This window comes from Strix uralensis, chromosome 28 (genome assembly GCF_047716275.1).
Source record: "Strix uralensis isolate ZFMK-TIS-50842 chromosome 28, bStrUra1, whole genome shotgun sequence".
NCBI lineage: Eukaryota > Metazoa > Chordata > Aves > Strigiformes > Strigidae > Strix > Strix uralensis.
In genome coordinates this window covers 2,625,183-2,647,935 of record NC_133999.1, presented here as the reverse complement: position 1 = coordinate 2,647,935, position 22,753 = coordinate 2,625,183, and the positions used below count along the sequence as shown (strand labels likewise).

The 22,753-nt window shown below is 66.4% G+C and overlaps 2 protein-coding genes across 4 annotated transcripts; both read right to left on the bottom strand.

Moving 5' to 3' along the window:
• Nucleotides 1–783: 783 nt before the first annotated feature.
• On the bottom strand, nt 784–21,889 carry BMP1 (bone morphogenetic protein 1). 3 transcript variants are annotated; one of them, XM_074852103.1, is made up of 20 exons: nt 21,490–21,879; nt 12,823–12,936; nt 12,596–12,736; nt 12,384–12,501; nt 11,539–11,717; nt 11,313–11,418; nt 10,857–10,981; nt 9,131–9,246; nt 8,752–8,854; nt 8,121–8,237; nt 7,898–8,043; nt 7,434–7,629; nt 7,240–7,365; nt 6,963–7,123; nt 6,653–6,833; nt 2,908–3,033; nt 2,226–2,353; nt 1,924–2,137; nt 1,577–1,827; nt 784–1,327 (listed from the first exon to the last, which is right to left on the bottom strand). In XM_074852103.1, exons 1-20 carry the CDS (start codon nt 21,629–21,631, stop codon nt 1,193–1,195), a joined length of 2,925 nt encoding a protein of 974 aa, XP_074708204.1. In that variant the 5' UTR covers nt 21,632–21,879; the 3' UTR covers nt 784–1,192. The 3 variants fall into 3 exon arrangements, with proteins under 3 accessions (XP_074708204.1, XP_074708205.1, XP_074708207.1); XM_074852104.1 differs by lacking the exons at nt 12,823–12,936; nt 21,490–21,879 and having other exon boundaries at nt 12,384–12,475; nt 12,596–12,715; XM_074852106.1 differs by lacking the exons at nt 784–1,327; nt 1,577–1,827; nt 1,924–2,137; nt 2,226–2,353; nt 2,908–3,033 and adding an exon at nt 3,368–3,799 and having other exon boundaries at nt 21,490–21,889.
• LOC141935668 (uncharacterized) lies at nt 5,018–6,571 on the bottom strand. The gene is made up of 2 exons (XM_074852107.1): nt 5,431–6,571; nt 5,018–5,299 (listed from the first exon to the last, which is right to left on the bottom strand). The coding sequence occupies exons 1-2, from the start codon at nt 5,933–5,935 to the stop codon at nt 5,166–5,168; spliced, it is 639 nt and encodes a 212-aa protein (XP_074708208.1). The 5' UTR covers nt 5,936–6,571; the 3' UTR covers nt 5,018–5,165.
• Nucleotides 21,890–22,753: the final 864 nt, after the last annotated feature.

Genomic DNA, 22,753 nt, shown 5'->3' with positions numbered 1-22,753 from the left:
CACGGACGCTGCAGCAGCGAGGGCACAACCACGGGCACCCTCCTGCCCAGCCACCGAGGCCTGGGGTCGGCACCCCCTCGCCCATCCCCAAGGCTGCGAAAATTTCTAGGTGCAAAGCCCCTGGTGCCCATCACCGGCCCATCTGGGCACAGCCCAGCCCACGCCGACATGTCCCCAGCGTCCCACCGCATCCCCACGCGGCCGCCGTGTCCCTACGCAGCCACCGCGTGGGACCGAGGAGGGGACACGGGCTGTGGTGCCGAGGCCAAGGTGGCCACGGGGACCCGGGTTGTGGCCCCATCGGCCATCTGCCGCGGGCAGCCGGTGTGACGTGGGGACGTGGTGGCTGCGTGGGGACACGGTGGGGACGCGGTGGCTGCGTGGGGACGTGGTGGCTGCGGCACGTGGCACCCGCCTGCCCCGTGGTGAGGGAACCCCCTGGTGATGGGGCGATTTGTCCGACGGCTTCTTTTGGCTGAGAATCGGTGCAAAACGAGGGTGTGGGGGGAGCAGAGCTGCTCAAAGCCGAGTCCCGGGAGAGTGGGTGGCTCCCAGCAGCACCCAGCGAGGGACCCAGCGCTGAGCCACGCGAGACGATGGGCCAGCCGCTCCCTCATCAGGGCAGAAGCAGATTGCAATTAGCTAATTGCTTGGCTGCTTCAGCTGCGACTTGGGGGCCTCCCGAGGGTCTGCCGCAGGGTGCTGGGGTGCTCCCCCCCACCTCTCTCCAGCCGATGCTGTTTTTCTCGGGGTGGGGAAGCAAAGAGCCTGGGGCTGCCCCCCTCCAAGTACAAGGGTATTTATTTCATCGGTACAAGAGAGAGACAGCACCTTCTGTGTGTTGGGCTCTTCCCGGTTACTGGTTTGTACATTCAGAGAGCTGCGGCCGGCTTGGCCGGGGCCAGGAAGGGGAGAGGGTCCCGCTCGGCCCCCCGCCACCCCAGCGCTGGGAGCGGGGCGGCCGCTGGCAGAGGGGACCCCCCCCACCCCCCCAACAATCTGCCCTTGTGCTCGCGGGCGCCCGAGCCCCGGGGCCCCGTACGAGCGTGTCTTGAGTGCTGAGGTTGGCTTGTGTGCTCCTCCGTGCAGTCTGTGCGGGGCTGCGCTCCCCGCTTCCTTCCTCCCTGCCCTCCTCCTCCTCCTCTTCCTCCCCTGCCTGCGGGGGGGGGGGGCGGGCCGGGACCCCCAGCCCTCATTTCCTTGTGTGCAGCGTGTCCTGGAACTTGGTGCTGGTGTAGCGAAGGTGGAAACCCTTCTTGTTGATGGTGTCATCCGAGTGGAAGCGGATCATCACCGAATCTCCGGCCGAGTAGACCTCCTCCGGGGGCTGCCGGGGGCGGGGGGAGAGGGAGAGGGGTGCTCAGAGCCACGAGCATCCCCGGGATGCATGAGCACGATGGGGAGGTGGCGGGATTTCCCACGGGGAGGGTGTGAATCATTGCACCCCCATGTACAACCCCCCTGGGGGTTTCTCTGCACCGCTCCAGCTTGGCTCAACTTCACCCATCAGCCTCACACCGCTCCCCACCCTGACCCACCCCATCGCTCCCCTGCTCCATCCCCATCCCCAGCTCACCCCGGACCCGCAGAAGCGGCCGAGGCGCGGGGCCGTCCCGTCGTAGCCGTCGAAGAGCTCCATGTAGTCGTAGCCACAGTCGGCTTCCTCCTCGATCTCGAAGGTCTGGAAGATGAGCTCCACGCCGTAGCCCTCCTCGGCCATGATCACCCACTCGCAGTCCGAACCCCCCGGGTAGTTGTTATCCCCGAATTGTGCATGCGAATACAAGTCCTTGGTCTTCACCTCGGCGCGGACCTGGCCCCCGCACACTGCGGGAGAAGCCGATAGCGGAGGGGGGAGCATTTAGGAGGGTCCACGCTCTCACCCCACCCCATAACCAGGTTTCCCCAGCCCCATGGTGGTACCTGTGGCGTGGGTGGCCTCGAAGCCCTTCTTCTGGACAGAATTATCAGAGACAAACTTGAGGAACATCTTGTTACCGGAGGAGACGAGGGGTTCGGGCTCTTTGGCTCCGCAGAAGCGGCCGAGCACTGGAGCTTTGGCGTCTTTGCCGTCGTAGATCTCCAGGTGGTCGTAGGCACATTCCTGTTGCGCCTCCACATCCAGCTCCGAGAAAGTCTGTGGAGGCGACGGCCGAGCCGCTCAGAGGGGCTTGGGGACGGGGAACCCACCCCCTCCTTGGTATCCCCCCCCCAACCATCCCTACCAGCTTGATGCGGTGCCCCGGCGTGGTGGTGATGGCCCAGGTACACTCCTTCTTGCTGGGGTATTTATCGGGCCAGTTGGGGCTAGTGATGGTCCCTGAGATGGCTGTCACCTTATGGTCGCAGCCGGCTGTGGGGAGAGCAGGGGGTCATGGATGAGGGGGGTCACGGATGAGGGGGGTCATGGATGAGGGGGGTCACGGATGAGGAAGATCATGGATGAGGTGGGTCATGGATGAGGAAGATCATGGATGAGTGCGTCATGGATGAGGTGGGTCATGAATGAGGTGGGTCATGGATGAGGGGAGTCACGGATGAGGAGGGTCATGGATGAGGAGGGTCATGGATGAGGAAGATCATGGATGAGGTGCGTCATGGATGAGGTGGGTCATGAATGAGGTGGGTCATGGATGAGGTGGGTCATGGATGAGGAGGGTCATGGATGAGGGGGGTCACGGATAAGGAAGATCATGGATAAGGAAGATCATGGATGAGTGGGGTCATGGATGAGGAAGATCATGGATGAGGTGGGTCATGGATGAAGGGGGTCATGGATGAGTGGGGTCATGGATGAGGAAGATCATGGATGAGGGGGTCACAGATGAGGAGGGTCACGGATGAGGAGGGTCACAGATAAGGGGGGTCCTGCTGGGGTTGGGGGGAGCGTCTGGGGCACGAACCCACCTTCCTTGCAGTCGTGCTTGTTGTCGTGCAGCACGAAGCCGCTGCGGCACTGGCACTCGTAGCTGCCGAAGGAGTTGAGGCACTCGTGCTGGCAGCCCCCGTTGTTCTTGGAGCACTCGTCCTTGTCTGCCGAGAGAGCAGAGGGACCGCGGCTGAGCCGGGTGGGAAAGCCCAGCAGCCGGGAATCCCGGCACGGCATCCCGGCACGGCATCCCGGCACAGCCCTGCCCGCTGCGGCCGGTCCCCAGCCCCACGCCGTTGCCCTCCGGAGAGCGACCAGCCAAGCAAGCGCCTACGGCCAGCAGCAAGCAGATCCGCCGTCCCTCGCCCACCAGCCGGGGCAGCCCCCACGGGGGGACGGGCTGGGTCCTCCTCTCCCTGGGCTCACCCATGGGCACAACCATTACCTGCGTACGGGACGGACGGGGAAGGCAGAAAAACACACAGTGACAACCAAAGATGCACAAGAAAGACCAGGACGCGGGAGTCCCTCTTTACTCATCGATAGGGAAATGTCACAGACACGGTAAAAATCGGGGTGGGGTGGGGTGGAAAAAAATAAAACAAAACAAGGTCAGCTGGTCAATGACAAAAACGACGGGGATGGGGCGGAGGGGGTGCTTAAAACAAAACAAAACAAAAAATTTAAAAAAATTAAAAATAAGGCCAACAACCAGTTCTGTCAAGCAAGGGGCTGCCAGGGCCGGCGGCACGGCTCGGCTCGGCTCGGCTCGGCCCCGGCGTGCTCCCGCGCGGTGCCCGGGGCTGCGGCGTTCCTGAGAAAGATGGAGAGGACGGCGTGTGGCTCAGGAGGGGCCCCGCGGCCGCTTCTGCAGGCGAAACTTCAGGCCGGGTGGGCGAGATTTCGGGGGCTGCAGCTGCTGCTTCTTCTCTGCAAAAAGAGAGGGAGAAAAGGGGGGGAGCGATGGGGGGAGCGGGGGGCGGCGGGGGGCAGCGGGGCATGCAGAGCGGCAGCCGGGGAAGCAGGCAGCGGAGGGGACCCCCTCCCACCCCGCGAGCCCCTCGTGCAGCCGGGGCTCGGCGGCTCTGCGGGGAGGAAGAAGAAGAGGAGGAGGAGGAGGAGGTGGTGGCGTGGCTGGCTCCGGGAGGATGAGGATGGGCTCTGGGTGGGTTCCTGGGGGTGTCCGGGCTGGGGGAGGTGTGGGGATGGCAGCAGAAGGGTTTGGGCTCGCCCGGAGCAAGGCGTCCGCCCCCCCGGCTGGCCGTACTTACCTCCCAGCGCCCACCACCTGCCCGAGGTCCCTATGGCCGGCGTCTCAGGGCTCGCCAACCCCCCCCCAGACCCCCCGCTTTGGGGCCAGGGCAGGTTGCTCCATGGCCCATCACCCCTCCATGCTCCCCCTCCCCATGGGGCGATGGTTTGGGGAGCGGGCAGCGGTGGGGATGGCGGGGCAGGCGGGGGGGGAAGCCAGCAGCAAGCAGGCACCAGGCACCCAAGCATCCCTCTCCGAGCTCATAGCGATGCTGGAGAAGAGCATCCCTCCTGGAGCCAGCAGCGGCAGCAAGGGGGGGCCCTGCCCCAGCCCCCCCCAGCCCCACAGGGCAGCCCCAAGCCCCACAGCCGCCTCTCAACCGGAGCCTGTAACCTGACGTCTCCTAGGAAGCGAGGCGGAAAGGCTTGTTTTGGGGGGTGGGAAGGGGCTTCGCATGGGCCGGGTGGGCTCAGAGCAGCTCCGGCCCCGGGGGGAGCGTGAGCGGCATCACCCCGCCGCCGGTGGGCCGGAGGGAGCCTGGGCGGGCGAGACAAGAGCGGAGAGAGTTGGCAGAGGTGTCTTTAGCAATTTCTTTATTCTACCCAGCTTGCTCCGCCGCCACCCGGCATGGCCGTGCGCTCACCATTATCCCAGCGTGCATCCGATGGCTCCGGGCTGCTCACCGCCCCGCAGCCCCCCCACCTGCACCTTCCCCCCCCTCCCCATCCACCCCACTTCTTCCCCGTGCACCGGGGCTCACTGGAGAACCGGGGGGGGGACATACCTGGGTGCCGACACCGTGGCGGATTCCCGGGCGAACGCATCCTTACGCGCGAGCCGACGGAGCCGGCCGCTGCCTCCCGTCGCCCCGGCCCGCGAGGAGGAGGAGGAAGAGGAGGAAGAGGAGGAAGAGGAAGGGGTCACGTCTTCGCCGGGGGATAAACAGGCGCCCGGGCGGCCAGGCTGCCCGCAGCACCGAGGGACAAGGCTCGGCGGGTGGCTGCGTCCGGAGCAGCGGGGAAGGAGCGCAGAGACCCTCGGCGGCTAAAAAGGAGCCGCGCGGGAGATGCTTTGCCCAGGGCTGGCCGGGAGCGACCCCGGGGAGGGGGGGACCGGAGGAGGGACCCCGGTGTGGCCGAGTCCTCCAGCGTGGTCCTGCTGCCGGGAAAGCCTGAGACCTGAGCGGGGAGAGGCGGAGGAGAGGGTTTGGTGGGCTGGGGTAGGGGCAGCCCCTGCAGGAGAGCCGGTGGGAGGAGGAGGAGGAGGGTGAAAGTGAGAGGGAAGAAGCCCAAAGCGACGGGACACTCACCCGGCTGCCCCGTGGTCCCGCTGCCGCTCGGCCGCTGGGCTTTCCCGAGGTCTCGCTTTGCTGGAGGGTGCCGGCTCCTGACGGCTGGGCCCCGCTGGGCCACCTTACTTGCCTTGGTTTTAATTAAAAAAATAAAGCAAAGATACTCTACCCCTGGCCCGCGGGTCTCTGCCGCTCCAGCCAGCGGCCGGGCTGCCTCGGGGAACCCCGAGAGCTCCTGGGGATGCCGGCTCCCGCTGCTCTCCGCAGCCGAGCGGCCACGCTGCCCCTCAAAAACGGCCTCGACGGGGCCAAAAAGCAGCGGGAGGTGCAAGGCACCGGTGGTCGGGTCCAGCCCAGCCTGTCCGGGTGGTGCTGTCGGTCGCTCGCGGCTGGGCTGATGTCGAGGGCACGGCGTCGTGCCGAGGGGGACCCTCTCTTGCACGAGGGTCCCGTGGCAGCCCCCAGCCCGGGAACCAGCCCCGGGGTGACGCTTGGCCGCTGCTGGCGGCGCGTTTGGCTCCATGTCCCCATCCCTACCCCTCCAAGACCCAGCCGAGGGGGACACCGTCTCCTTGGTGGGGTGGCCCGGGAGAGGAGAGCGGCCCGCAGAACAGACACGGAGAAGCAGGTAATGGTTTTAGGGAGGAAGGACCACGCCGGAGAGCTGAGGCATGGTGATGGCAGGATGCTGACATCCCCCTCCCCGTCCCCGGCGCGGGCCGGGATGCGCAACCCCCTTCCCGGGAAGCGGAGGAAGCCCGTGGCCGTGCAGCGTAGCGGGATGGAGCAGCGCAGCAGGCAGCAGAGCGGGACATGGCCGCCACCCCCGAGGGGTGCAGCGCCCGGCCCCCGGCAAGGCTGGGGGGGCGAGACCCCCCCCCCCCCCAGGGCTGAGCACATCCCTGTCCCCAGCGCATTTCCCTCTGCAGCCCAGCACCCACTTGCCCATTTGGGGACCCCCCCCGGGAGCACCCCAGCATCTCAAGTAGGACTCGATTCCACCCCCTAAAAAGAGGGGAAAAGCCTTAAGAGGCAGCAAAAAACCGTGCTGCCAGCCAGACTGCTGGGGGCTGCGGGGGGGGTTCAGACACCCGAGGATCACCCTGCCGCCGGGCTGGGACCGGGGGCTGCACCCCCGGCGCGGGCGAGGACAGGCGTTAGCGGCGGTTTGGGGTCGCAGGGAGGGTCGGCTGGGTGAGGGAGGGCAGGGGACGCCCGTGCCAGGGCCGGGCAGCTCTACCTGAGAAGAAATGGGCTTTGAAGCCCTTTTTGGAGACGGTGTTGTCGGACTTGAACTCGATCCTCATGTTGTTGTACTGGGAGGTGATGACGTCCGGCTTCTCGGCGCCGCAGAACTTGCCGTGCAGCTTGGAGTCGGCGGTCAGCCCGCTGCGCACCTCCACGAAATCGTATTTGCAGACCTGGGTGGGGAGGGGGTTGTAGGGGGTGGGGGACACGGGGCTGGTGGCACGGCCGTGCCACCCCACGAGCCGCCGGCGGCATCGAGGGGGCACACACGCTGGAGAGGGGCTGCTCGCCGGCCGACTCACGTCATTGCCCTCGGTCTCGAAGAAGTCGAACTGCAGGGAGATGCGGTACTGGGTGGGGGCCACCAGCTGCCAGATGCAGTTTTTGTTGGGGGGATACTCCTTGGGCCACCCCGGGCTGGTGATGGAGCCGTTGAGCTTGGTGAGGAAACCTCCGCAGGCGGCTGCAGGGCGGGAGGCACCCAGCACCCATCACACCCGCGGGCTCCCTGGGATTACAGGGCTGCTGAGTGGGTGGCGGGGGGGGGACAGCGGGGAGGGCAGGGTGGGGGATACTCACCCTCGCAGCGGCGCTTGTCGGAAGCCAGCTCGTAGCCGGGGTCGCAGGCGCATTTGTAGCTGCCCAGGGTGTTGACGCAGCGTTGCTCGCAGCCGCCGTTATTGGGACGCGAGCACTCGTCCACCTCTGGGCGGGGGCAGCGGGGCTGAGCGGGCAGGCAGGGCTGCCAGCCCCCCCCCCGGCACATCTCCTACCTTTAAAGAAGTTGACGGCGAAACCCGCTTTGTTGATGGAGCCGTCGGAGACGAATTTCATCCAGAGCTTGTTGGAGGTGCTCTTGATGTCGTCCGGTTTGTCGTAGCCGCAGTAGCGCCCGATGAGGCTGCTCGACTCGCTGCTGCCGTCCCGGATCTCCAGGTAGTCGTAGGCACAGCTATCGTGCCGCTCGATCTGGCGAGGGGAGGGGGGTCTTAGCCAGGGGGACACCCCCCATCTTGGCGCCAGCACCCCCAAACCCTGTCAGACCCTTTCGTCAAGCCCCACGCTCCCCAAGGAGCTGCATGGGGAAACTGAGGCAGGGATGAGGGCAGCGACAGCCCCGGGCCTGTCCCGCGGGGTTGGGGACATGCTGCTGGGGGGGGGGGGGGATTTCCCCTTCCTGCCCCAGGGAAATGGAGGGGGGACACACACCCACACGGGGCGGGGGGTGCTCGCCCACCTCGAAGGACTGGAAGGTCAAGCCCACGTGGAAGCCCTCGGAGACCGTGATCTTCCAGACACACACTTTGCTGGGCCGGTAGTCGTCGGGGTAGTTGGGGGACTGGATGTGCCCGTTGTCCTTCTTCACATCCCCCCCGCAGATGGCTGGAAGGGGGGAGAACCTGCCTGAGCCCCCCTTTGCCCCCCAACCAGCCCCACACCCCCCGCCAACCCATTCCTACCTTCGTAGACGGCGAAGAAACCTTTGCCCACCCAGTTGCTGCTGCTCCGAAACTCGACCCAGAGGCGGCTGTCGGTGGAGACGATGGGCTCGGGCAGCCTGTTCCCGCAGAACCTGCCTGGGGATGAAGGCATGCTGGGCTACCGCCGGCCGGGCACCCTCCTCTTCCTCCCCACCACGTCCCGGTCCCCCCCTCCCCACACCCCTTGCCAGTATCCTAAAGAGAAAGCGTTGCTTCTCCCCCCGCTTCCCTCCGGCTTTTCCACGGGTTATTTCAGAGTGCTGGGATTTGGGGAGCATCCTGTTCACGGGGCCGATATACTGGCATCTCCCTGGGGAGAGATGTGGCGGCCAGCTGGGTCAGCCGCACTGGTTTTACTGGTGTGGGCCAGCCAACTGGGAACCCCCCCCGTTGACCCCAAGAACCCATCCGGGGCCAGCTCCCCCCACCCCGCCCTGCCCCGCCCCAGGGCTTTGGCACATCACGGTCAGGCAGGGATACAGGCAGAGGGGAGCCCCTCGCCCCGCTGCCTGCACCCGGAGCATCCCCGCGGGGCAGGAGGTGAGGGCAGCAGGCAGGCAGCGGTGCAGGCAGTGCCGCCCGGCCAGGCTAAGAGCTCCCGGTTGGTTACCTCGCAGCGTGGCCTTTCTCCAGAACCCGTCTCTCACCTCCACGTAGTCGTACCAGCACAGCCGGCTTCGGTAGAGGTCCAGGGTGGTGAAATTCAGGATGATCTAAGGTCGGGGAGCGGGGAGGCGGGGTGGAAAAAGCGTGGGGTGAGCCCCCCCCCCCGCGCCCCGCGGGGTCTCCATCTACGCTCGGCCGTGCCCGGTGCCAGCGGTCCGGCTCCGCGGTGATGCCCGGCAGCACCCCGAAGCGCAGCGAGGCAGCGGGCAGGGGGATGCTGGGGTTAGGGGCGCCCCGAAAAAAGGGTGGTAGGTGGGGGAAGGGAGGAAGAGGAGGGCTGGGAGGAGGTGGGGTGCCTTCGGTGCTGTGCCGGCGGCTGGTACCTTCTCTCCGGGGGTGACGGAGATCCTCCAGACGCAGTGCATGTGGGCAGAGTATCCGTTGGGGAACTCCGGGGAGGAAAAGTTGCCTTGGCTGTCCTGGAGCGTCTCCCCACAGGCTGCGAAAGGGGAAAAGCGGGGTTCAGACCCCCCCCCAGGAAGCCAGAATTGGGATGGGTGGGAATGGATTGGGACCAGCCGCTGCCCCCAGCCCCCTCGTGCCCTTTTACCACCCAAATTCCCCTCCCCAAGGACAGCTCTGCAAAAAAACCCCATCGCCGCCTCGCTGCAGCGACCCCCAAAAAGCCCCAAACTGCACCAGAGCGGCTGGCGATGCTCCCGGCAACCCCCTACAAGCACCGTGCCCCCCCCCCCCGCCCCGAGCCCTGGGGACAAGCGCCATCCCCTGGCCCCCCCGTGCCCTGCCACGCCGCGGGGGCCCGGCTCGCCGCCCGGGCTCCGGGCAGGTTTACGCAGCCGCGGCTGGATCCGGCCCAGTGTTGCCATCTGGAAGCCACATGATGCCGCGGCCACGGCACACGGCGCTTCGCTCCGGCTGTCGCGGGGCCAAGGCGGCCGCCCCCCCACCTCCCGCTCGGGGGGGGCCACGAGATGAAAGGTGAAACGTTAAAAAAAGGCAGCTTGAAACTTGGGCTCGCTGCCTTTTTTCCCTCCTTGCTTTACAGTGGAAACAAAGGGAAGGCCGGGCTGCAGAGGGGGATTCTTTTTTTTCCTTGGAGTTCTTTTTTTGGGCTTTTTTTTTTTCCCCCCCTCCAAACTAATCACTTTTCCTGCTCGCGCTTGCAGCCCCGCTCCCCAGCAGCCCCCGAACGCGGCACGGCCGGCTGCTGGGGCCCCTCACAAAGGCGTCCCTCTTCCAGGCTGTTAATTAGTTGCTGGAATTAAGCGGGAGCGTGCGGGAGCCAAACTCCTTGCAGATGTTGCCAGTACAGTCGCGGAGCACGTGCCTGCAGTGGGGGGGGGGACACGACTCGTGCCAACACCCCCCAGCACCCCGGGCAATGCCCCTGCTCACGGGCCGTGGTCCTCGGCGCCGTTCAAGGTGCCCACACGGGCAGAGGTTGTGCCGAGCATCCCTCGCTCTGCACCAGGCTGCGGTGGGACCGTGCTGTCCCCATCCTGCCGGTGACAGCCCGGCGTAATGCCCAGCCGTGCCTTGGCCCAAACCCTCCTGCGGCTGGGGAGGGGTGGGAGGATGCTCTCGGAGGGTGGTCTTCGAGGATGCTTTGCTGTCAGGGGATGCTCCGCGGTTGGGGGATGCTCTCAGGGGATGCTCTGCGGTCGGGGGATGCTCTTGGAGGATGTTTTTTGGGGGGATGCTCTGCGGGGGATGCTCTTCTCTCAGAGGAGCAGGAGGAGAGGGCAGCTGAGGATGCCCTTGCTCACACGGGCAGAGCCCCGTGGCTCACCGAGGTCTTGCATTTAGCTTCTCCTCAAAAACACCCCGGAAAAGCACCGCGGATGGAGAAAGGCAACTTGCGTGGTCCTTGCAGGGGATCTGATGGCCAGGAGGACCCCAAAGAGCAGTTTTCCACTGGAAATGGGATCCAGCCAGGGCAAAGCTTTCTTTGTCAAGTCTTGGGGGGAAAGCAGAGCCGCTCCCCGGGAGATACGGCCCCGTGCACGCTCACCCCCAGCTCATCAGCCCCCTGGCAGTGACACATGGCCCCGGCGTGGGGCCCGGCAGAGCCATCCCGGTGACACTCACCCGGGCAGCGGTAGAGCTTGCGGGCCTGGGCGATGTCCCCTTTGCTCAGACGTGTCCGCTGGCCGATGGCGGGTCGGACCCCGTTCACGTCGTACTTGGGCAAGATGGTGTCAAGGAAGATGCCCCTGGGGTGAGAGCAGGCAGAGGCTGAGCTGGAAAGCACCAGGTCTGCGGCTGCTCCCCGCTGCTGCCGGGAGAAGGATGCTAAAAACAGCCTGGCTAATTAAAGCTTGCGGGCCGGTGAGTCAGCGGGGACGTGTCCCCGCCGGAGGTGACCGCGGGGACAGCACCGTCCCTGCCCTGGAAAGGGACGCTGTGGGGCTTCATCCTGCCCGGCATGGCTGGAGATGGGTGCCTTGCACCCCAGTGCAGAGCTGCGAAGGTGCCACCGTCCCCCAGGGCTGGGGACCCCCATGTCACCGTCCCCAGCGTTGTGGGGAGGAGGGGGACACGTACCTGGAGAAGGTGTTCCTGGCGTAGTGCATGATGCTGTCGAAATCGTACGTCTCGCCCAGCGACTCCACCTCCTCCGGCTCCATCTTCAGGAAGTTGTACTCCTGCCCTGGGGAGGCAGGCGGGATGGGGATGCCAGCGGCGGGGTGGGAACGACGACACCCCCCGGCTTTTGGCAGCACCCCGTGGCGGGGAGGAAGAGGAGGAAGAGGAAGAGGCTGGTCCCTACCTGGCTGGATGTTCTCCCGGATGATGGAGACGTGGTCATCCCGGTCGGGGCGTGTGTGCTCGTGCCAAAACCCGATGACGTGGCCCAGCTCGTGCACCACGATGCCGAATTTGTCGCAGTTTTTGCCGATGGAGATGGCCTGGGGGCCCCCTCCTCGGCGACCCACGTAGGAACAGCACCTGGGGGGGCGGGGGGGTGACACCAGCTGAGCCCCAGCACTCCGGGGGGGGACACCCCTGCCCGTGTGGGTATCCCAGGGTAAAGACATGAGTCAGGCCGGGAGCATCAGCCCCCCCACCCCGGTCCCACATGGCCTAGAGCATCTGGGAAGCATCCCAGGCAGCACCAGCCGTCCTGCCCACGCGGCGAGCTCAAACCGTGCCCCCGACCTCGGCTCTGCCTGGAACTGGGAGAGCTCGGCGCCTAACCCGGGGCTGCCTGGCACGGCATGGCACGCCACGGCACGGCTGCACCCCCCGTTCCAAGGGAAAGCCTCTTCCTAACCACCATCTGCTTGGCCGGGGCCGTGCCCCGACGCGTGAAGACGCTGAGCTCTTCCAAACCCCTGTTTCTTTTGGCATCAGCCCTGCTGCAAGCCCAGGCGGGTGCCGCACCGAGCTTGGTGGCTCCGAGACCCACCCTGTACCCCAAACCACCCCTGGGGACGGGTCCCCTTTGCACCCCCAGCTCTCCGCGGAACCGAGCGGGTCTGGGGCACCGTTAGCACCACGCACACGCCGTCGTGAGCACGTCGGTGCCAGGGTACATCAGCCGGGCAACCTAATCAGTGCTCCCACGAGCCGCTGTGCTCAAGCCAAGGTGGTCCTGGGACCCCTCTCACCTACCCACAAGGGCGGTAGGTGAAGACGATGTAGCTGTCCTCGTCGTTGCGCTCCAGGAAGGTGACACAAGTGTGTTTCTCCCAGTGCCGCATCGCCTGCCGGAAGATGGCTCGCTGGCTGCCTGCGGGAGGGGGCGGTGGGGGCCGTCAGCCCGGCGTGGGGAAACTGAGGCACGCCAGGGATGGAGCATCCCCCCCCGGCTCGCCTGCACTCACCACTGAAGTTGCCGCTGATCACGTAAGGGATGACCCCGTCTGGCCACACTCTCTCTGGCCGGGACGTGGCGGCCCGGCGGCTCCGTGCCCGTTGCCGGCCACGGCTGCGTGGTTGGTGGCCCAGACTGGTGGCGTTGGTGCCTGTGGGGAGTGTGTTTTGGGGGGGGGGGGTGAGGGTAGGCAGCCCCCGGGGATGGATGGAGGCAGCCAGGAGGGTTGGGGGGTACCTGAGGAGTTGGTGGGCAGGCGCGTGATGGTGCGGCGGGCCAGGTCCACCACCCGCTCCACCCGGAAGAGCCGCAGGTCCTCCTCGTCCAGGGCGATGTCACCCAGAAAGGCAGCTGGAGGGGGGGGCGTGGGGTGTGAAGGGGAGATGTGAGCCCCCCATGCCTCTGCCTGGGGTCCCCAAACCCCATCGGGGTCCCTGCATCCCGCTTTTCCTTAGCCCCCCCACACCCGGCATGCCCCTGAAGAAGAAGGCAAGCCCTTCCTCCTCCTCCTCCTCCTCCCCCTTTCCTTCAGCTGGGGGCCAGGAGGGAAGGCGAGTGTGGTGCTGGCTGGGCCCCCCCCTCCCCGCTCCCCAGCCCGCCACCGTGTCGGCTCTCCCAGCAGCTGGAGCCAGCCCCGCGCTGACATCTGGTTCGCATAAAGCCCGGTTCATCACTTTTTAGGGTTTCTGTTATTATTTGTGTTGCAAAACTCCTTTCTTTTCACTTTGCAAAACCCAACGCTGGGCTTGGGACCCCTTTCCTGCTTGGATCCTGCTCCCCCCAGCCCGGTGAGAGCTCCGACACCCCCGGGGATGCTCCAACGAGCCCTCGGAGTCATCTGCCACCGCGGAGCGAAGCCATATGGCCCGGAAAGCTCCCGCTGCGCCCATGGAGCCGGCCGAGGGGCGTCCGTCTGTCCGTCCGTCTGCCAGGGCCCTGTCACAGCTCCCACGGGGCCAGGGGTGCGGAGATGCTTCAGCATGACAGGGCTGAAGGACACAACCCTGCACAGCCCTTCCTCCTCTACCTCCTCCTCGTCCTCCTGCCCTCCCGCGCGCCGCGGCCTCGCCGTGAGTCAACGCTGCAGGACGCGGCTCCCGGCGTCGGCACTTGGCCGGCACCGAGCCCCGGGGACCCGGCTTTTGCGGAAACGCCGTGGCCCGACGGCGAGGGCTGGCTGAGGTCATGCCGTGCCGCTGCGCCAGCGCCGGCACAGAGGCTCTGGATGTGGCCGGCGTGGGGTGGAGCTGGGTTTCTCACCCGGTTTGTGGGTGTTTGGGGAGAATGGGTGGCCCCGGGCACCCCCTGCCCTCGCCAAGCCCCGGGGAAGGGGCAGGGGAATGGCAGCGGTGGGGAGTGGGGTGGCTGGAGCAGCTCAGGGGTGATGGGGAGCAGCGCCAAGTCCGCGCTCCAAGCAATTAGCAAGTGGATCCCAAAAGAGCCACTAATTACGAAAGCGAAGCAGGACGATTAGGAGAACCCTGACAGGTCCACAACAACCAGTGTGAGAGGAACAGCCTGGGCACCCCAGCTCAACCGCACCCCACGGCGTCGAGCCCAAACCCAGCTCCGGACGTGGCGTGGAGCGTTTTGGGGTGAAAGAGCCACATTTTGGGGCTGTCCCCAGCACCATCCCAGCAGAGGAAACCCCAGGGCGGAGAGCAGACCTTCGGCAGAGCCAAGGGAAGAGCAAACAAGCCGGGGCCGGCACCTCCCCTGGCACCAACCTGCCGCTGGCACCGCCAGGCTGCAATTTGAGGGCAGAGCGGAGGCAGGAGCCGGCCCCGGCCTCCCCGCACCCTCCCCGGGGCCGGGAGAGACGTGTCCGAACGGGCAGCGCGGGGGAGGACCAGGGCCGGGGAGAAGGATGAGCATCCCGTGCCAAGAGCTGCATGGAAAGACAAGGGAAAGTAAGCTCGCTTACAGCCGAGCAAGCACCGGCAGCGCCAAGTGATATAGAAACCATATGTGAGGGATTTGGGAGACGTGAGAGAGCCGGGCAGGCGAGCGTGGGGACGTGGGGCTGCTTTCCCAGGCGGCACAAGGCAGCCTGGCTCCCCGCAAAAAATCCCCAACCCGGCGGGGGAGGCGATTTGCTGCTCCCGGAGGGGACATCGGAGCTGCGGGGGGTGACGGCGAGGGGGTGTCCCGCCAGCGATCGCTTTAAGGACACGTTGGGGACAAGCCCAAAGCTTTGGACTGAGAAACTTCCACGTTGGTTTGGGCTCTGGTTGCGTCCTCCTGCCGCTCGCTCCCCGGCGACACGTGGGGTGGTTTTGGGGGGGTTTTCTGCTCAAACAAATCCCCGAAATGCTATTAACCCCCCCCAAGGGGCCTTGGCTGCCACGCTGCTGCCACTTGTCCCTTCCCAGCTCGTGCACCAAGCGAGCATCCTCCCTCCGAGGTGGAGGGGAACCCCTGCAAGCAAAGGGGACCCCCTGCAATCCAGGGGGGGGGACTCTGGGGGCGAAGGCACCTTGTTGGGGGTCCTGGGGGGCCACCACAGGCAGCGAGGGGCTTGCCAAAGCTTGGCAGAGCGCAGGTCGGAGCAGGGGGACGCGCACAGGGGTGGCACCAGCCTGGCTTTGTGCTCCCTGGGGGGGAGCAGACAGCACCCGCTGAGGCACCGCACCCCTCAGCACCCATGTCCTGCACCCCGCACCCTCGCCCCACCGGGGCACGGTGCCACCTGGGTGCCCAGGAGAGCCCAGGCCATGGGGCTCAGCTCAACTCCATCCCCAGAGGGGACCTCGTGGTCCCCCTAAGCCGTTCCCAGCCTGGCAGGGGGGGGGCTGTGGGCTGTGCCCTCTGCTCACCTCGGTGCTGGAAAGTGCCCAGCTGGCCACGGCGGCACGGTGGCCCCATCCTTGCCCCTACTGGCCAGGCACCGGCCACGGGGCCACGATGGCCCCATCCTCACCCCCATCAGGAAGGGGACAGGGAGCACCCAGGCTCTGGCCACGCATCCTTCCCACCACCCAGAAAACAACCATCTGTTTGGGCCCGGCTGACGAAGCTCCCACCGAGCTCTTCCTCCCCCCGAAGCCAGGAGATAACTCAGCCCTCCGCTGTTGTTTGACTTTTTGTGCTATGTGTTTTCTTTCGGGTTCTTGGAACAGTGACGTAACCCCCGGGGCTGAAGCTTTAGACAAACAAGGTTTTTCACTCGGATTCAGGCCAACCCCTGCAACACCCTGGCCCGATGCGACAGGCACCTCCTGCCCGCGCAGGGCTCGGTGGCTGCCCCCGCGGGGTCCCTCTGTCCCCCCCCGCCAGGGATGCAGGAGCTGCTCAGCATCCTTTAGACCCCTGGGCGAGGTGAGCAGCGGAGAGGGGAACCCATGGGCCTGAGTTCTCCGGCATCGCCAGGAATTTGGGATGAGCCTGACCTCAGACTCCACCAAGGTTGGGAACCCTGTCGCAGGAAAAAAAAAAAACCACCACAAAACCCGTGGGAAGAGGCCGGGGTGCGAACGCGATGTTCTGGTGAGCAGGCAAAAGCAAACAGAGCGGCGGGGAAGCCTTGGCAGGGGAGGGCAGCAGATAAACAGGATGGGATCATGTTCCAGGTCAGTCTGGGGCAAATGAGCCCCCGTGCATGGCGCCGGACGCGAAAGACCCTCGTCCCTGCGCCCTCGAAGCGGCGCCGCGCCAAGATGGGCTCCCATGGCTCCGGCAGGACGGGCAGCATCCCCTGCCCGGGAGTAAGGGCTCAGCCCAGCCTTCCCTCGCTGGTTTAGCAGCTCTGGCCTAGACGCTGCGAGTCCTTGCACAATGCCGAGCCCTGAGCATCGCTCCCGGTGCGAGGGAGTGAGCAGAGGGGAGGCTCCGGAGCGTTCGAGGAGGCAGGGAGTGAAGCTGCTCTGCCCCGGCCTGGGATGGAGGCATCGCCGGAGCGGGATGGAGAACAGTTCAAATAGGTGCATCCCAGCTTCAGCTGAGCTTCCCGTGTCATAAAGCTGTGGAGTCACCGGGGCAGCATCCCACTGGCTCCGCGGCAGAGCCGTTAAATATGTGAGGAATGCTCCTCGCGCCGCCCCCTCGCCCCCGCACGCCGGCCCAGCTGCGCCCGCTGCGAGCTCCGCTCCCGGCAAAACAACGCCGGGGCCGTGGCGAGAGGAACGGGGCACCCCGCTTGGCCAGGGCTTGGGGGGGGAATCCCCCTCCCCGGCCTCGGGGGTCTTGGCCTGGCCGGAGCGCCCTGGGCGCGAAGGTGGAGGGATGGGGAGCATCCCCAGGGCTGTTGGGGTGGGGGGAGCCTCCTGATGAGGTCCCCCCCCAGCGCCCCGCAGAGACAGCGGGGACAGGACGGCGGTGGCGCAGCCCCTCTCCCGGTGCCCCTGGTCGGCAGCCGGAACAGCCAGGCTGTAAACGCCGGGGCGAGGAATATTTGCTTTCCCAAAGCACCTTCCGACGAGCGCAGCCGGCACAAAGCCGGAATTCAAAACCCGGGCAGCCAGGCTGGGAGCCAGGCCAGAGCACGGCCCCTCTGTGACCAGGGGGGAAACTGAGGCACGGCGGGACGGAGCTGGTCGGCACCAAGGGGCAACACTCCCCCCCGCCAAAAAGCCAGTCTGGGCACACTGCTATCAGGCACTATCCCTGCAGGCAGCCTGCAGGCAGCCGGGCCCCCCTGCCTGCTGTTTCCTCGCCGGCGCATCCTTATCCCAGCCAGGGATTTGCGAGACCTGGGGCTGCACCAGCCCCTGCACCCTCCTGCCGGCAGCCCTGCCCTCCTCTCCGCAGCGTGCGGGCAGAAAACAGCATCCAGGGGAAGGCAGAGATGCTAAAGAACAGCGTCCACGGCGGAGGGACGATCCCTCTCCCCAATTTCCCTTCCATCTCCTCTGCGCATCCCTTGCGTCGTGTCTCCGCCACCGCTTCCCTGGGTATCCCCGGCCAAATTCCCTCGCCAGCCCCGGGCGTGGGGCTGTGGGCTCCGAGCCCTTTGCCCTCTCCGTGCCGGGCGATGCTGCAGCGTAGCGGGAAATAAACACCAGGGAGCTTGACCTCTAATAAACACAGCCCGCGGCAGCAATCAGCTTCCAGCTAATGAACGTCGGGGGGCAGGTCGGGAGCAGGAGGGATGGTTTGATCACTCCAGGGGAGGATTTTCCTTCTGCTCCTCTTCCGTGACAGCAGAGGGGAAAGCTTCCTCCGGGGCTCGGCGTGGAGGACGCTAAACCTAAGGCATGTCAGAGCCCCTGGGAAGGAGCTTTCCCTGCCTCCCCTCTGCAAAGCCAGGTCGCCGAGGAAAACACAACCCCGGGCCAGCGGCATCGGTCACTTGTGAAAGGGAGAGCTGCTGGAAAGGAAAATATTTGCAAATTGCTCTGCCAAGGGGAGGGGGGGGTGGTTTGTTGTTGCATTCCCCTGCGAGGAGGGGAGCCCAGCGACAGCGGCGTGAGAGCAGGGACTGGAGCCCGTCGGGGAGGGGGATGCGCCCCGACACCCGGCTCAGCACATGTCGGGGTAACGGGGGCTCTCCCGGACTGGCCCCCGACAGCGGCACCGTGCCCGTCCTGGCTGCTCAGCACCGGCTCTGCCAAGGGGCACCAGCTCCCAAACCTCTGTCCATCTGCCCCAGGGCTCTGGCTGCAAACACATCCCCCCCCCTCGTGTTTTTATTGCTCAATCCTGTCCCCACCAGCCCTCCCCAGGCACCGATTAACTCCTTCCAACGTTTGCTCGCAGGTCCCTGGCCGGGCTGCTCAAATCCTCCTGCGGCTCGCGAGAAGGGGGGGTATTTTCTCATTGCCTTTTGCACGTGTATGGAGGGGAGTTGCCACGCAAAGTCCCCCCGGGTAGATGGGACAGCGGTGACCAACAGCCCTCCTGCAGCCCTCCGTTAGAAGCAGCTCAGCGGGAGGCAGCGGGATCCCGTTTTCTCTCTGCACCACGAAGACCTCCGGGAAGCCCCGGCAAAACCACGGGCAACCAGGAGGGCACGTTCTCGCCCAGAAAACACCCCCCTGCGGCACAGCCAAGATGAAAAATTTGGGGAAAGCCACCCGTGAGCCATCCTCCTTCCTTTCCCTGTAGCCCTCCCGGCTGCTTTGTTCTCCCCGGGTCCGGCCGCAGCTCCCCAAGGCCACCCTGTCCCACTGGCCATGTGTTTCCCAGCCCCGGCACGGCAGCGGATAAAGCCTCAGGAAACGCCGTTCTCCCCCCTCGCCGCGACCCGCCGGCGTGAATCAGCAGCCGGAGTGTTTCCCAGGAGCTGGGAGGGGAGGGTGGGCAGGCGAGCGAGCCCCCTGGCCTCGCCATCGCACACCCGGCCCCCGCCGGAGCACGCCGCCACGCCGAACGGGTGATTACACAAAGATAAAGCAGATCCCGGGATCGGCCTGAGATTTCCAAGGTCTCTGTGCCGTCCCCAGCCCCGAACCGCAGGCCTCCCGCCGGCCCCGGCTCCGCGGGTGGATTTTTACCCTGCATGAATAAGTGACATATAACGGCTGGAAAATATTTTTGGGCAGCTTGACAAGTGTGACTGCAACCAGTAGCCTCCGCTGACTACGCCTGGAAAGTGTAATCTAGGTGAAACCCAGGCAGCCCGAGCCAGAGAGCTCCAGGCACGGCTGGGAAACTCGTATAGTCGGGGCGGGGGGGCTCGGGCCCCCAGCCCCCTCCATGCACGTGATGTGCCCTGTGTCACCCCTCTGCCATCACCCCGTGGGCAGGAGGTGCTGGGTCCCCCACAGCCAGCACAGGAGAGCTGATTCCCCCAGCCTTGGGGGGCTGCAGAGCTGCGCACCCCCACATCCCCCTCCCCACGAGTGCAGGGTGACCAAAGCACGCCGAGCCCCCCCTTTTAGCCAGGCACCCCCAAACGTGGCTGTGGAGCCGGAGTGAGCGGGCCGCATCCCTCCCGGGGTGCTGAGGGCACCCGAGGGGTCCCAGCTCCTGGGGCTGAATTCCTCAGCAACCCCCCCCGGCTCTCCCCGGGACAATCCAAGAGCAAACCAGCCCTGTCTGCTGCGCGGGAGCGTGGCGGGAGCGACACCGGCTGCTTTTCCCGGCCGGAGACGCGGTCAGGATGCGACCCAGCGGCTGCTCTCCTCACCGCCGGGCACCGAGACCTGGATATCCTGCTGACCGGGTGAAGGGAAACCGGGGCCGCCGGTAATTCCTCCCTCCCTGCCTGCCCGGGGACTGGTCCAAGGCCCGGCTCTCCCAACGGTCCCTTCTTGGCATCCCTGGAAGAGCCGCGGCGGCACGGGCGGCTCTTCCTCTCCCGCGGCGGGGATGGCCTGCTGGCACCGGTGCAGGCGGGTGGCATCACCGGGGCGGCCGGCGAGCCGCGGGCAGCCGTCCTGCCTGGGCGGGCGGCCTCAGGATACCTCTGGCCTGAGCTGTGCCCAGGAAAAAAATCCATTTCCCGGCGCTTCCCCTTCCCGTAGCCTTGCTGGGAGCCCAGGCCTCGGTGCTCAGCTGTTTCCAGCGCTGCCCGAAGCCCAAGGAAGGGGGAAGTCACCACCCCAAAACAAAAACAACCCCCCGCGTGGGTCCAGGGGGGTGCTGGGGGGGGGGTCTGCTCGCTGAGCAGCCCCCGCTCCTGGATCTCCCCATCCCGGTGCGGTGGAGCCCAACCGGGGGTAAATCTCTGGTTCGTGTGGTGCGTGGCAGGGCCTGATCCCCCCCCCACACCCCCCCAGGCCCCTGGGGAAGAGCTGCCGTAATTAAATTAGTCACATAAGGATCTTGTAAAGGCAGGCGGGGAAGTTTGGGGGGGGGGGGGGGAGCAACCGCCTCGCCGGCCCTGGGAGGCGATGGGGGTCTCGGGGTGCGTGGGAGTGGGGTGAGGAGGGGGCCTTTGGCCACTGGTGAAGTCACCCCTAATTAGTTGAGCTCGTCAGCGGGCCAAGCCTCGTCTCTCCGGCGCGGCTGGGGGAAGCGGGAGCGTGAGCGGAGGCTGCAGCCGGCTCTGCCCGGACAGTTTTGCAAGCCTGGCTGTTTCAGCCCGGGAGGGCAGGAAGGGAAGGATTTTTGGCCAGAAAAAAGCCCTCATGGAGACAGAGTTATATCAACAGCCGCCTTCCAGCGCAGACAATGCCATTAAAGAGAAACGTGATCCTGCAGCCAGGACCCGCCAGCCCCGAGCCCTCGCCTCTTGCTCAGCCCTGCGTGTCCTTCCCGTGCCTCAGTTTCCCCCCCCCTGCTCCGCCAAATCCTTCTGACCCCCTTTATGTGGCTCTGGATGAGAGGGATTGTCCCCCTGTGGTGCCCAACTTCCCCCCCCAGCCCTTCTAAAATTTAAAGAAGAGCTCAACAACCCCCTCACTCAGCACAGAGGGACCCCGGCCCGGGGCAAACACCTCCGGGGCTGAGCCCTGGCCCGAGTGTCCCGGGACGCTGCAGCCCGGCCGGCCCCCGGGGGGGGGGGGTGGGGGGGACACACGAGCTTCCTCTGGCTGCTTTTTTTAGGGGAAAAGGAGAAAACGAAAAGGCGCAGAGCTCTGGGGTGAGATGGGGGGTGGGATGGGATGGGGGGGGTGGGATGAGGGGGGGGGCTGCCCGCTGCCTTTGACAGCTCCCGGTGCGGCCAAGGCTGGGGAGAGAAAGCGGGGCGCCAGGCCAGCACCCCCCCCTCACCCCCCAGAGCCGCTCCCCACCCTAAGTACAACCAGATGCATCCCCGAGCGGGGCCGGCAGCTGCCCCCCACCCCCCCGGGGGCAACGGGGAGCCCCGGGACCGGGATCGGGACGGGACGGGGGAGCCAAGTTTTCCCCGTGCAAAGCCCCGAAGTGCGGAGCCGGGCGGGACACACTCACCCTCACCCTCACTCACACTCACCCACACTTACTCACACTCACACCAGCCCCCCCCCCCCCCCGCGCTCCCCTTTGTCTACCCGCCCGCCCGGCCCGGCCGCCCCCCGGCGCGCATCCCCCCGGTCCTACCGGCTTTGCAGGGGTCCTTGTAGTCCAGGGGCTCCTCGTCCTCCTCCTCCTCTTCCTCCAGCACGTAGGAGTAGTCGGGGAAGTGCATGGCCCGGGCCAGGAGCAGGCAGAGGAGCAGCCCGCAGGTCCGCAGCCCGGCCATGGCTCCGCGGGCAGCGGGCGGGCAGGGGAGGCGGGCGCCTTTTTTTTTATTTTTTTTTTTCCCCTCTCTTCCTCTCTTTCCTTCCCTTCTTCGCTCCCCCCTTTTTTTTTTTTTTTTCCCCCCTCTCTCTCTCTCTCTCTCTTTTTTTTTTTTTTTTTTTCTAGGGAAATGAGATCTGGCGGGGGCGGGTTCAAGCGCGGAGCTCGGCCCCTGCAGCCCCGGGCGCAGGGCTGGGAGCGGGGCCAGCGCCGGGGGGGGGCGGCGGGGCCGCGCTGCTGCCGGAGACCCGGCCCGCAGCCCCCCCCTCCTGCCCCCCCCCCCCTCCCGCAGCCTCCGGACCCGGTCCTGCCCCCCCTGCTCTCTGTCGTGCCCCGTCCCGTCCCGTCCCGCAACCCCCGGTCCCGTCCCGTGTCCCCCAGCACCGATCCTGCTCCCCCCATCCCGTCCCGTATCCCCCAGCCTCGGTCCTGCACCCCCCCCGAGCCCCCCAGCCCGCAGCCCCCAGTCCTGCACCCCACATCGCCCAGTCCTGCACCCCTTCCCACACCCCCCTGTCCTGGTCTTGCACCCCACAACCCCCAGCCCCTCTCTGGCATTCCCCACCCTGCACCCCATATCTCCTGGTCCCGGACCCCCAGTCCCACGCACCCCTGGTCCGGGACCCCATATCCTGCACCCCACATCCCGCATCCTTGCTGGAGCAGGAGGAGGGGGAGGAGGCAGCATCCCCTTCCCAGACACGGGTGAGCTCTGCACCCCGCAGCAGAAGTTGTCTGCACCCCACAAACGCATCACGAGACCCTGACTCCTCCCAGGGGGGCTCAGCTCAGGCGGGCGCAAGTAGGGGCCCCCCCACCCCGGGATGCTGTGGGAGCTGGGGGCCGGTGCAGCCCTGCACCCAGAGGTGGGTCACAGGCCTCCAGGAGCTGGGTGAGCACCCTGGGGAGGCTGGGTGAGCACCCCAGAAGTGGGGTGAGCACCCCAGGAACATGGGTGAGCACCCCAGGAGGTGGTTGAGCACCCCAGGAGGGTGGGTGAGCAACCCAGAAGTGGGGTGAGCACACCAGGAGGTGGGTGGGCACCTCAGGAGCGGAATGAGCAATCCAGGAGTGGGGTGAGCAC